This window comes from Eptatretus burgeri, chromosome 18, assembly GCF_056783735.1.
Source record: "Eptatretus burgeri isolate ZD-2024b chromosome 18, Ebu_testis_v1, whole genome shotgun sequence".
NCBI lineage: Eukaryota > Metazoa > Chordata > Myxini > Myxiniformes > Myxinidae > Eptatretus > Eptatretus burgeri.
The window spans coordinates 26,948,501-26,961,000 of NC_140978.1; the positions used below are offsets into that span (position 1 = coordinate 26,948,501).

Below are 12,500 nucleotides of genomic sequence, written 5' to 3' on the forward strand. Positions count from 1 at the left end.
CCCTCTGCCAGTAAAGCCAGAATTGAACCCTTCTTTTCCTCACTCAAAACTTTTCTTTTCAACTCTTTTGGCATGGTCAATAGTTATTTTTTGATTCCAATTACTATTGAGGTACTACTAGCACTGTTTTTGCCATCCAGCTGATCCTATTGCAAGAGGATAGTGATGACCACAGCAGTGGTTTTTATACTTTTCCTTGTTAAATAAGATTCGGTTCAGGTGATCACCTCATCAGTACCTCACTAAGTAGAATGAGGTGTGCCTGTGTTGGAATTCAACAGACACTGGAATGGAATGGCTGCCATACATGTAGATTTGCTGATTGAAATTTTTTTGGGAGTGGTCTCTTATTTTTTTGCAGAGCTGTGTATATATATATATATATATATATATATATATATATATATATATATATATATATATATATATATATATATATATATATATATATATATATATATATATATATATATATATATATATATATATATATATATATATACTGGCAGGATGGCCTTGACCCAAGAAGTACGAAGCTAAACATGGTGGGCGACCTAGCTTTGGAAGCATTGGGCAGGACTCATCTGTACATCCAAAACAGGAAACAGAAAACCTGACAACATTGTGACCTCCCTCAAGGATTCCAATCCTGCAGAATGAAACAGGCCCTGAATGCCATTCTTTTTGCTTAATATCTTTTTCCACATTTCATCTATTCTATTAATAATTATTCCATTAAACTGAGCAAAAAATCTCTCAAAACTATAGTGTTTGTTTTGATGGGCAATAAAACACCTTTGACCTGCTAATCATATATTAAAATGGAAGCCAAAGGCATCATGTTCTATCTGACTTTTTTGCCGGAGTGATTTCACGATATTCTCATAACGATGCTTATTGATTTCAAATCCCTTGAGTTGACTAGTTATTTATTTATCCGTATGCAGCCGATGGCTGCATCATTTTCTAGGGGTGTGCCTGTGCCGCTGATGCAAAGCCCCCTGTTACCAGCATGCTGATACTCATTTCGCCGACCTCACAAGGATGACAGGCTGAGTCAACACACCTGGTGGTAATTCAATGAAATTTGTGAGGGGTTTGAACTCGAGACCCTTCGATCTTAAACCAGCCACCCGAACCGTTAAGCCAACACGAGACTTAGCTGGTGCGTTCATGATGGAACAATGCCATACTCGGGTATTAAGTATTGGGTTGTGCTTCCAGGTCCTTGTGACGGGTTATTTCCTTTTTCTCAGTGTGCAGTTCTGGGCAAAACAGATCGGGAATGAGCTCGATAAAATGATGAGAAAGGACATCGGCCTGGACACGTTGAAGCAGGTATGTTGAAACCGTTTTGGCTTTCAATGTGAAACAATGAAATTCGATAACCCATTTGGCTCCTATTGTTTTTGGCTTTTCATTCGTGGAGTGGTACAGCACCTCATTTTACCAATTGCAGACGTTGTTGCCGCCATGTCGAGACATTCATAAAGTATTGTGTCATAATGTCCTCAAACATGAGTTATTCTTGTCACCTACTGTATGTGTAACTACCACGTTGGGAAATGAAACAATTTTTCCTTTGCATTTTCTGAGATTAGCAGACGCACCCAATAAAAATCTCGTATACCTATAATTCGTGGGACAACAGTCATGTCTTAGGCAAGGACTGTATGTGCGGAATGCAAGGGAGGTAAAATATATAGACAGCAGTACCCGTGGCCTGACTCACCATTGCATTGAATTGCCGCGTTGATGAGTGTACCATACAGTATGGTTTGTGATTGTTTGCATAAGAGTTGTGTATTTTTGCTGCAGCTGTACAAGGAAAAGAAGTACCGGTTCACTTTGGAGGAGAACAACGCCAAGATGCTCGTCGACAAGGCTGCGCATGCCATTGAGAACATGCTGCGTAAAAAGGAGGCTGCCTTGGAGGTACCTGTTTCATCCTTTCATTACCTCTGCCACCGAAGATGGACAGACATTATGTTTTCACTCCTGTTTATCTATCTGTCTGTCTGTTTGCTTCTCTGTCTGCTTATTTATCAGTCTGTCTGGGAGCAGGTTATCTCAAATAGCTATGGACGGATTTGAACGAAACTTGGTGGACAGGTTGGGTGTGTGACAAGGACAAATTGATTCGATTTTGTGAAGATCTGGATCCGGATCAGGATAGAATATTGTATTAATTTTGTAAGTGATTCTTCACCATAGAGGAATAGGGCCAAAAACGATATATAGCATGATATCTCAAAAAGTTGTTAATGGATTCAGACAAAACTTGGTGGATGTGTGACATGGACGAATTCGTTTAATTTTGGTGAATATTCATATCCAGATCCAGCCTATCAGTGGGATGCAAAACATCAACTGTTCAGCCTGACTCTACTGATTGCCGTTCTAGATTATGGCTCTGTGTTTGCTTTCATCAAAATACCTTCAGAAAGGATTCACAATCCTCAACTTTTCCACATTTTGTTATATTACGGCCTGAATTTAAAATGGATTAAAATTTTTTTAAAAATTGACACCGATCGACACAAAATACCTCATAATGACAAAGTGAAAACTTGTTTTGAGAATTTTTTACAAATGTATTGAAAATGAAAAACTGAAATGTATTAAGTATTCAATCCGTTTGCTATGACACTCCAAATTGAGCTCAGGTGCATCCAATTTCCTTTGATCATCCTTGAGATGTCTTCACAACTTGATTGGAGTCCATCTGTGGCCAATTCAATTGATGGACATGACTTGGAAAGAAACACACCTTTCAATCTGAGGTTCCACGCTGGTGTGACAGCATCATGCTATGAGGATGCTTTTCAGCGGCAGTGACCGGGAGACTGGGAGACTGTTTCAGAGTGCGAAAGACCTTTGACTGTGGCAAAGATTTATGTTCCAACAGAACAATGACCCCAAACATACAGCCAAAGCAACATTGGAATGGCTTCAGAACAAGAACGTGAACGTCCTTGAGTTGGCCAACCAAAGCCCACACGAGAATCCCATTGAGAATCTGTAGAAAGAGTTGAAGATTGCTGTTCACCGACGCTCCCCATCCAACATGACGGAGCTTGATCAAATCAGCAAGGAAGAATGGGAGAAATTCTCCAAATCCAGATGTGTAAAGCTGATGCAGACATACCCAAAGAAGACTCGAAGCTGTAATCGCTGCCAAAGATGCTTCTACAAAGTATTGACTCAAGGGGTTAAATACTTATTGATGCAATAAATTTCAGCTTTTCATTTTTCATTAACTTGTAAAAAAAATAAAAATTGTCATTCTGGGGTCGTTTGTGTGGATCGGTCACAAAAATTTTATATTTAATCCATTTTAAAATCAGACTGTAACACAAAATGTGATGAAAGTCGAGGGGTGTGAATACTTTCTGCAAGCAATGTATCTTATCTCCATCTTGGGTTATTTGTCAACTTCGTTTTGTGTCCCGTTCTAAGCATGGCTGCTCCACATTACATGATGCTTCTAATTTCAGACATGAGACTCGTTGATATCGTTATTTATGTTTTTGTATACAGGTGTTGAGGCTCAGGGAAGAGCTGGACATCAGGTGACGCAGGAGATGGGAAAGCCTGGTGTTGGCTTAGTGGTTTGGGTGGCGGCTTGGGATCCTAGGGTCCTGAGTTCAAGCCCCATTAGCCGCTGAATTCAAATAAACCAGGAGGTTGACTCAGCCTGTCATCCTTCCGAGGTCGGCAAAATGAGCACCAGTGTACTGGTGAGGGGGACACTGCATCAGCGGCATAGCCACGTCCCAACCAATGATGCAACCAGCAGCCACAGGCTGCACTCGATAGAGAGAGAAGATGGGAAGGCTGCAAACAAATATACAGAGTCATTTCTTGCAGATTATGGCAGAGATGGATATAGAGTAAAAAAATGTTTTGACACAACATTATGGTTAGATGTCCTCCTCCAAGCGATCGATGAAATCGGTTTTTTGTCGCATTTTTGATTTGAGAAATGAAATCTCAGTGTTCAATACGAGATGAAGACCCAGACTGGGGAGAAGCTGGGAAAGCTCATCAGATGGGAGAAGAAGGGGACCGAAGGAGTAAATAAGAGCAGAAATTGAGGATTTAGGGAGGTCGATGAGGAGCAATTTGCTGAAGGAATGTGTTTGAAAGTTCTTGGAAGAAGGTTCCTCTTGATGTGAGACTGGAAGAATGCTGGTAGTAAACCAAGAGTTTAAAAGTGTGCAGTGGAAGAGTAGCAAACCCTGCACCCCACCTGTTGTTTGGAGAGGCTGAGGATCCTCAGGGTTTTGGCCTCCACAGAGTCAAGAAGTGCCAGATGGCATATGGAGGCTCAAGCCCAAGCGGGTATCTCCACGACATCTTGCGTCAATTGCCTAGTATGCCGTGGGGAACTGATTTGCACATGAGGAATGGCCTGGCTTTGTGGAGGAAGCTGGATCTGTTTGCTGCCAAGTTCCTAACATTATTCCAGTAGTTTCTTTTAGTTATGTTTTTAATGTCTTAATTTTTTTTATTATTATATAATTCAATAATTTACCATTCATTAAACATGTGAAGGGTTTGACTGAATAAGATAAATTTCTCTTCCAGTTTTATAATTCAAAAGTTCCTTGCGATTCCGAGTGTGTTATGGGTGCACAGCAAGGTTGACATTGTAACACGTATTGACCGGTGTCGCAATGTTGTGCACTGTTTTGTGCGCACGTCGCTCTCTGCTGGCATCATGCCTTGTCGCTTCCTTTTCTCATTTGTCCTTTATTTTCCTCATGTATGCTCTGCAGTGAGTATTTTGTTATATTTTGAACCCAACCGTCGAAATTGTGAACAGTGAAGACTGCTACAGTACTCATGCAGCAACAAGTCTCGATCCATGATGTCTCGGAGGTACCACGGTCAAGTCTCGATCCATGATGTTTCGGAGGTACCATGGTCAAGTCTCGATCCATGATGTCTCGGAGGTACCAAGGAAGCCTGGAATGATAACAAGAGACGAAGAGTTATTATTCATGGTCCGGTCGATCTTGCCATCATCATGCGATTTATAGGCATTGTACTGATGTCTGCATTTCTCAATCAAAGCTGCACCGGATCTACCGATGAATCTTATGATCCGTTCTGAACAGTAGGGATTGATCCGCTTGCCTGTCTGGCTTCAGCTTGGCTTGGCCACAGGAGCAATATAAATGCAATGTCCGACTTTGATCTTTTTTTTATTTCTCTCCTGTTTCCATTGATTTCCCAGAGGTCTCGGCACTCATCACCACACACCGTTGCACTTTTCGACTCAAATTTGATTGTGTTGCCCTGGCTGTTGTGGAAAGTTACAGCAGCTCGCTGCACCCACTGTTGCATGGCTTGTCATGTATGAACGTTAATTCAAAATGATCTACATTCATTAATGACCTGGAGACAAAACAGGAGCCATGAAACATGTGTAGGATAACACTAGCACAAGGTACAGTGCAGGTTATTTATATGAAAGTTGTGTTACAAAGTTTTCAGAGGAGGTAAACCAACGTGTCATTATGGTCAGAGTTCCTTGTCGGTTACCTTGAATGGAAGATGCGCTGGCTCGAGTTAGATCCAGTAATCCAAAGTTGGGGGTAGTGAACATATGGGTAGTGAACTTGGTGTTTCACGGGTGAAGTAAGAACGAAGGTGTGCGGTGAATGTGGATTGCATCAGGACAAGAATAATTGAGTGTTTAGTGAAACAGGGTGGTGGATTAGCCGAACATGAAGAGGAAAATGCATCGCTGTACAATATGTGGCACAACAGTGTCCCACGAGCACTGGAGTCCAGATGTGAAAGTATTTCCAAGGGCTGTTCAAAACGTTCCAGGAATGAGATGCTCACAATAGTCCAATCGAGATTAACCGTTTTTCATATCCAGAGTCTAGACTTGTGGAGGAGCTCGAGAACACAATGGACCAGGAGCCAACAGAGGAGGTTCACATGTAAAGCTAGCCCCCCCCCACCCATTTCACCCCTGTTCAATAGGGGGCTTCACCTTCACCATACACAGTCACCTTGTGTGCATGAATTTCGTTGGACCGAGCACCTTCTTTGCATTACAATTTGATGAGACCTCGATTCTCAATTTTAGTAAGATCCATAATTGTATAATAATGCAGCAAACTTCTATTCTGAAACAACAAACCATACTATGACAGTTTATAATAAGGGAAATAAAAAACCCCACAGCATTCAGGTGCCAAAGAATATCCCATTGCTCAAACCTTTGAAAGGCCCCTCACAAATAAAGGCTTTGAACATGGTAACCCACTTGGCTATCTGACAGCACGGTCCAACCTCCAGGCCACACTGTCCTTCCACATTACCTATTTCCCTTGCCAATGCATAGTACCACTGGAAGGCACTATTAAGCGCAGGAGGATACCGGACTCGGTGGCGTCGTGGTTAAGAGGGTCCATTCTGGGTCTGGGTTGTCGGCGTTTCGAAACCCGACCGAGTCACACCAAAGACTTATGCTTCAGTCACATTTGGCTCCGTGGCCGTAGGGTCTAAAAAATCTATGGCCACGAGCAATTATAGGGTGGCTGCAGTATTTCCACGGTCACACAATGTAGCAGTCACATATGTTTTTATTTTTTGGGTGGCCGCACGGGGTATTTAGAAATTCTGGAGACCGAAAACGTGGGGGTGCCGTATGGTCTTTGTTTTGATGTCGCACGGTGACCTTAGGGCGTCCCTGCGGCGGCCATAGAATTGTCAAGGCAGACGCAAGGTAGCCTCAAGGTGCCCGCAAGGCGACCGCAGGGGGGCCCTAAGGCGAACGTGGAAATAGTGCGGCCGCCGTAATTTTTTGGGGGTTAGCAAAATTCATTTTTCATTGATAAGAGCCTACGGAAAACGCACGAATAACGCAAGCCCACCGTACACCCTACGTACGGTCGATGTGGAACACATCTACGTCATGGCTATGGCTTGTCGAATTGCTACGGCCAACCTAGAAATGAAAAAAGTTATAACTCCGCGCTTTAATTCCACGGAGACCCCTACGGCCTGTAAAAGATAGCCATACGGCGCAGGGCCACCCTGAGGCCACCTCAGAAACTCTGCGGCCGCCGCACGTTTCTGTCAATTCAGGGTGGGGGGGGGGTACGGCCACCGTATCCTCGCCAGAGAGCAAATGTGACTCGTGCTTTAAATAAGGTCTGTGCTGCTTCATTGATTAATGCTCAGCATTTAAAAACGATTTTAACAAGAGCACGGACAAGCAACCATACGTTGGCAATCATTGCTCCCTATTGCTCCAACAGAGGGTAACGCCTGAGATATCAGCACCTTGTAATCGACCCTTCACGGCGAATAACTCCAACCATTTTTATCGTTGTGTTTTTAAACCATGGTGTCAGGCTTGAGAATCTAATGGCTTCCTGCTGCATTGAAGTCCCTTCTCAAGGATCTCGTATTATACTTGTGTGAAAATTACTTGTTGTTGAACAAAAAGGTACTTGAATCAAGTCCCCACTTCATCAGGCCGAGCGTCCAGCTCACAAGCCCAGTTTGGGATGTGGTTTTTCACAAGTCGGGCGAGTTAACTATCATTGCTTCATTTGAGATCTTGGTTTTATAATATATATATATATATATATATATATATATATATATATATATATATATATATATATATTTTTTTTTTTTACAGGACCTAAGGCTCGTAGTTGAGCCGACACGCACGCACTTACGCACGCGCGCACGCACGCACTTACGCACGTGCGCACGCACGCACGCACTTACGCACGCACGCAGACAGATACACAAAACGCAACACAGGACTGTTATACGAGGCAAACAGCCACTGAGCTTGGGGGGAAACAAACAGCCACTGTGCCGTCACTTCCCGGAGCACACTGGATACCAATGATGCCACAACAATGGCACCACCTTTCTTACCGTACTCAGCGGGGCATTCCTCAGGATGAATTTTCTTCTCGCCATGGATGCCAGCCTATGGGGATGGTCCGTGCTCTTAACCTTTTAAATGCTGAATGTTAAGCAAGGACGCTTAAAATTCGAGGCTTATGGACAGGCTCCTTTTTTTTGTTGTTGTAGATCTCTGGCTTCACAGGAGTAGTTTAATGCATAGTTATGTTTGCCACCGAAGTTGGACGGAGGTTATGGATTCAGCCTGTTTGTTCGTCTGTTTGACTCTGTTTGCATGATATCTCAAAACATTATGGACGGATTCGAACGAAACTTGGTGGAGGTGTTTGGTGTGTGACAAAGACAAATTGATTAGATTTTGATGAAGATACGAATCTGCATCCAGATACTAGAATTTAAAAAAATGATTATTTACCATTGAGGGGCCAAAAACGATACATAGCACGATATCTCGAAAAGTTGTATTCAGACGAAACTTGTTGGATTGGTTGGGTAGTGACTTGAATAGATTTTGGTTGAGGTCCGGATGCAGATCCGGCCTTTCCGTGGGATACAAAACGTAAAACTGTCCAACCTGGTTGATGGATGTACCCCACCGAGTGCCATTCTTGTTCTTCTCTTGATCATGTACTGTGCATTGGACTGAGATGCAACTATTAATCCGTTACACTGGTTGAGCATTTGCTTATGGGTGACCATGTTGCTGATGCAGTGCACCTGCACATCAAGGCAGGGATTTCAAATTTTCCAAGGTACCGGTGCACAATGGCCTGCTCTTTTGCAAAGGCATTTTTGACGCCCACCACCAAATTTGCAAGCAGATTGGACATCCAGCGAAGCGTCCTTGATGAAGGATGGCCTACTCATTGATACGACACCAGGATGGCAGGTTATAGTTTGATGAGGAATCAGACCTGGACTCGACTGCTCAATGGCAAGTGCGCTACCTCTGATGTTTCTTACCAGTTTTGTTGCGTTGAATATCCATGAACTGGTTATTATTGCATTGAACAAGATTACGTTTGGTCCACGGAAGGCGAATATAGCTCATCATAGATATTAAGATTTGCTCTTTTGTGTAGAACCAGCCTGGTCCACACTGGGTCCAACGTGCTGCACTTTCTTTTTAATGGTGCTGCTGTTCTGCAGAGACTCACACGTGCGGCCGAAGAGCTACAGGAGCAGCACAAATGGAAAGACAACATCAAGGTGATTCCTCTTCGCGCTTTGGATGAGTACTCGCTCCCACATACGTGTAGCCCGTGCTCTTAACCCACACGTTATTACATTCCAAAATTTGCTTTGTGTTTGAATAGCCTGTGGTTTGAAGATTTCAATAAGAGAGCATTTGAACGTACATATGAGAAATAGTGCGGAGGTGGATGAGGTTAAAATGTTGAAACGGAAACCTTAAGTTTCTGTTTTACTTTAGCAGATGATAATGTATGAGCACTGCAAATGTACAAATGAAAACATACCTTGTGTTCCATGATTCTCATGTTGTTTACGTGTGCAGGAAACGGATGTTTATTATTTCAATGCCAAGCAAAACTACAAGGTAAAAAATGCCACCAAAAGCTACAGCATCAATACTTCCCCTCCACCTCCTCATTTCATTCTTCCCCACCTTCCCACATCCCTATCCTTTCTTCTCCATCCCACTTCACATCCTCCCCTCCACCTCCAGATCCAAGGTTGTGATTGGATTCTAACAGCCCGTACTTTTCCACCTCCCCATTCTCCCTGTCATCTTCTCCCCCTTCTCCCTTCCACATTTTTTGTCCTGCCACCTCATCATCTTCCCTTTCACCTCTTCATTCTCCTCTCAACCTCCCCATCCTCTCCTCAACATCCTTGTCCTTCTCTCCACCCCTCCCCTCCTCCCCTCATTTTACCTCATCTTCCCATCCCCCACCTTTCCCTCTTCTCCACCTCCTCTCCTTCACCACCTACTCTGCCCCTCGCCTCCACCTCCTCTCCTTCTTCCCCACTTCCTCTCCCCGTTTCGCACCTGACCTTACACTTCCCCCCCCCCACTCCTCCACCTCCTTCTGTCAACCTCCACGTTCTCCCTGCACCTCCACATCTCCATCCTCTTCTACCATTGCTTCCCTGACAACTCTTTGTCTCCACCTTACACTTTCATACTCCTATCAAACCTTTTACTAAATACTTTTATAGATTTTGTTATTTTAATTATTTACTTTAATTGTTGCTATTTACTCTCATTTATTTAGCCACAAGTTTTTCCTCATCTTCAGGTTTGAACCTTTCCTCACCTTGCTCCCCTTCACTAACATCAGTTTGCGATTGAGAGAATGCACAAAGGACTTGTCTCCATTCAGCTCACTTGCAAGCTAATATAACATGGCTGTGACTCTCTTCGAGCATTCTCACCAGTCCAACACTTCTCTGTCTTGCTGGCCACATGGCAAGGTTTACGTGGCAATTCCCTATCATCGGGCCTGGATTCCCACGCCTTGAGTGCTGCCCCGTTCCTGGACATGGCTCTTTTGGAATTGCCGCAACAGTCAGCCGGTTACCTTGTTTGGCATGAAATGTGCTGTTTATTTTGGCTCAGAGATCACGAGCCTTTGCCATCACACAGAGTATACATCAAGGCTACATGGTCCTTTAGGCATCCAAAGCTGCCTGCGAAATGACCTTTTGTAATTTGAAGATAACTCTCAATCTCATAATAATCATCAAATCAGTATATTTCAGTACCTGAGGGACGATAGCTTCTCTCAACTGATGTTGAGAGGCAACTCTCATGCCAAACATCTGCATTAATCATGTACTCCGAGAAAATGGGAAATTTTCCTTTCTTGCATCCACTTACATTTGCTATTGGAATTTCAATCTGAAATAATCTCTTCTAGTAATTGCGTTTGTTTCTCAAATTTGGAAGTATGATGGTAAAAGACGAGGTAGCAGTTACCTGCCGCCCGTACGTTTCCGGCTGGTGTGAAGGTTGGACAGCAGGCTGTCATGTCCCCAAGTGGACAAAGCACCCACCATATTGTATATGATTCTCAGGCACATTATATTATCCTTCAATTCCATATTTTGTTGATAAATTAAATTATAAAGAGCTCTGCGTTGCGTGCATCAAGATTGTTCGGTGGGGGAAGTGTAGGGGAAATGTCATCATGGAGTACAAGGAGAGGTTGAGGGCTCGGTATGAGCAACTTAGCAATGAAGCAGAACGTTTGGAGGAGGAGTGGAAGAAGTACGGAGAGGTGTTTAGGGGAATTGCAGAAGTTTGGTGAAGAAGGACGTCAGGAAAGAGTGCATTGTCGAGGGAGCGAAACCAGGTATGGTGGACGGAGGAGGTACAGGAGGAAATTGGTGAAAAGGAGGTTTGGAAGAGGATAGAGAAGATCAAGGATAAGGGTAGGTAGCCGGATGTGGGGTTGCTACATCTGTATGGGCATTAGAAGAAAACAGCAAGGAGGGCTATGGATAAGGCAAGGAATGATATGGAAGAGGAGGTGTACAAGAAGTTGGAAGAGGATGGTGGGAGGAAGATGATATATAATTGGGCTCGTGACAGGGATGAGGATGGTAAGGACATGAAGGGGGTATTGAAGGTGTGGGAAGGGTATTTCAAAGAGCTGTTGAACCGTGAGGGAAGCAACGGCAAGCTGGAGCTACCTTGTTATGTAGAGGGGAAAGTGGAGTTGGTAGAGATCACAGAGGAGGAAGTACAGACGGCATTGAAGAGGACGGATAAGGGAAGAGCACCAGGCATCGATGAGGTGTGTGCAGAAATGACAATTGCAGTGGGAGTCGTTGGAGTCAGTTGGACGAAGAGACTGTTGAACATATGAGAGAGAGAGAGAGAGAGAGAGAGAGGGAGAGGGAGAGGGAGAGGGAGAGAGAGAGAGAGAGAGAGAGAGAGAGAGAGAGAGAGAGAGAGAGAGAGAGAGAGAGAGAGAGAGAGAGAGAGAGAGAGAGAGAGAGAGAGAGAGAGAGAGAGAGAGAGAGAGAGAGAGAGAGAGAGAGATAGATAGATAGATAGATAGATAGATAGATAGATAGATAGATAGATAGATATCAATTCCAGAGGAGTGGAGGACAGGGTTAATTGTGTTGATATGGAAGGGGAAGGGGGATGTTCAAGATCTGGAGATTACAGGGGCCTTGTGCTCCTCAGTCATGTAATGAAGGTGCTGGAGAGGATTCTGGATGGGAGGATAAGGAAGAGGGTGGAGCTGGAGATCAGAAAAGAGCAGCAGGGGTTTAGAAAGGGTAGGGAGATGTCAGATGGGATGTTGGTGCCGAGACAGCTGGTGGAGAAGAGGTTGGAGGTGCAAAGTGAGATGGCATTGAGATTTGTGGACCAAGAAATGTCTACGACACTGTCCCGAGAGATGGTGATGGTGACACTGAGATGATTGGGAGATGATCTGGAAGCAGAAGTTAGGTTGGTGGAAGGGATGTACAAGGGAACGAAGGGAAGAGTCTTGGTTGGTCCTGACATGTCTGAGGAGTTCAGTGTGAACATTGGCTTGAGGCACGGAAGCTTTCTCAGCGCACTCGTGTGTATCATGGTGATGGAGCTGGAAAGAAGGAATATGAGCTTG

The 12,500-nt window shown here is 43.9% G+C and overlaps 1 protein-coding gene across 12 annotated transcripts in view; it reads left to right on the plus strand.

Annotated features, from left to right (window-relative positions):
• CACNA2D2 (calcium voltage-gated channel auxiliary subunit alpha2delta 2) overlaps nucleotides 1–12,500 on the plus strand; it is a 206,011-nt gene that overhangs the window by 67,129 nt on the left and 126,382 nt on the right. For 11 of the 12 annotated variants that reach the window (XM_085864352.1, XM_085864353.1, XM_085864355.1 and 8 more), the window contains exons 2-6: nucleotides 1,257–1,338; nucleotides 1,819–1,935; nucleotides 9,061–9,120; nucleotides 9,428–9,469; nucleotides 10,149–10,172. In XM_085864352.1, coding sequence (XP_085720478.1) covers nucleotides 1,257–1,338; nucleotides 1,819–1,935; nucleotides 9,061–9,120; nucleotides 9,428–9,469; nucleotides 10,149–10,172 — 325 coding nt within the window. The remainder of the gene's footprint in view (nucleotides 1–1,256; nucleotides 1,339–1,818; nucleotides 1,936–9,060; nucleotides 9,121–9,427; nucleotides 9,470–10,148; nucleotides 10,173–12,500) is intronic. The other variant, XM_085864357.1, reaches the window with a different exon arrangement.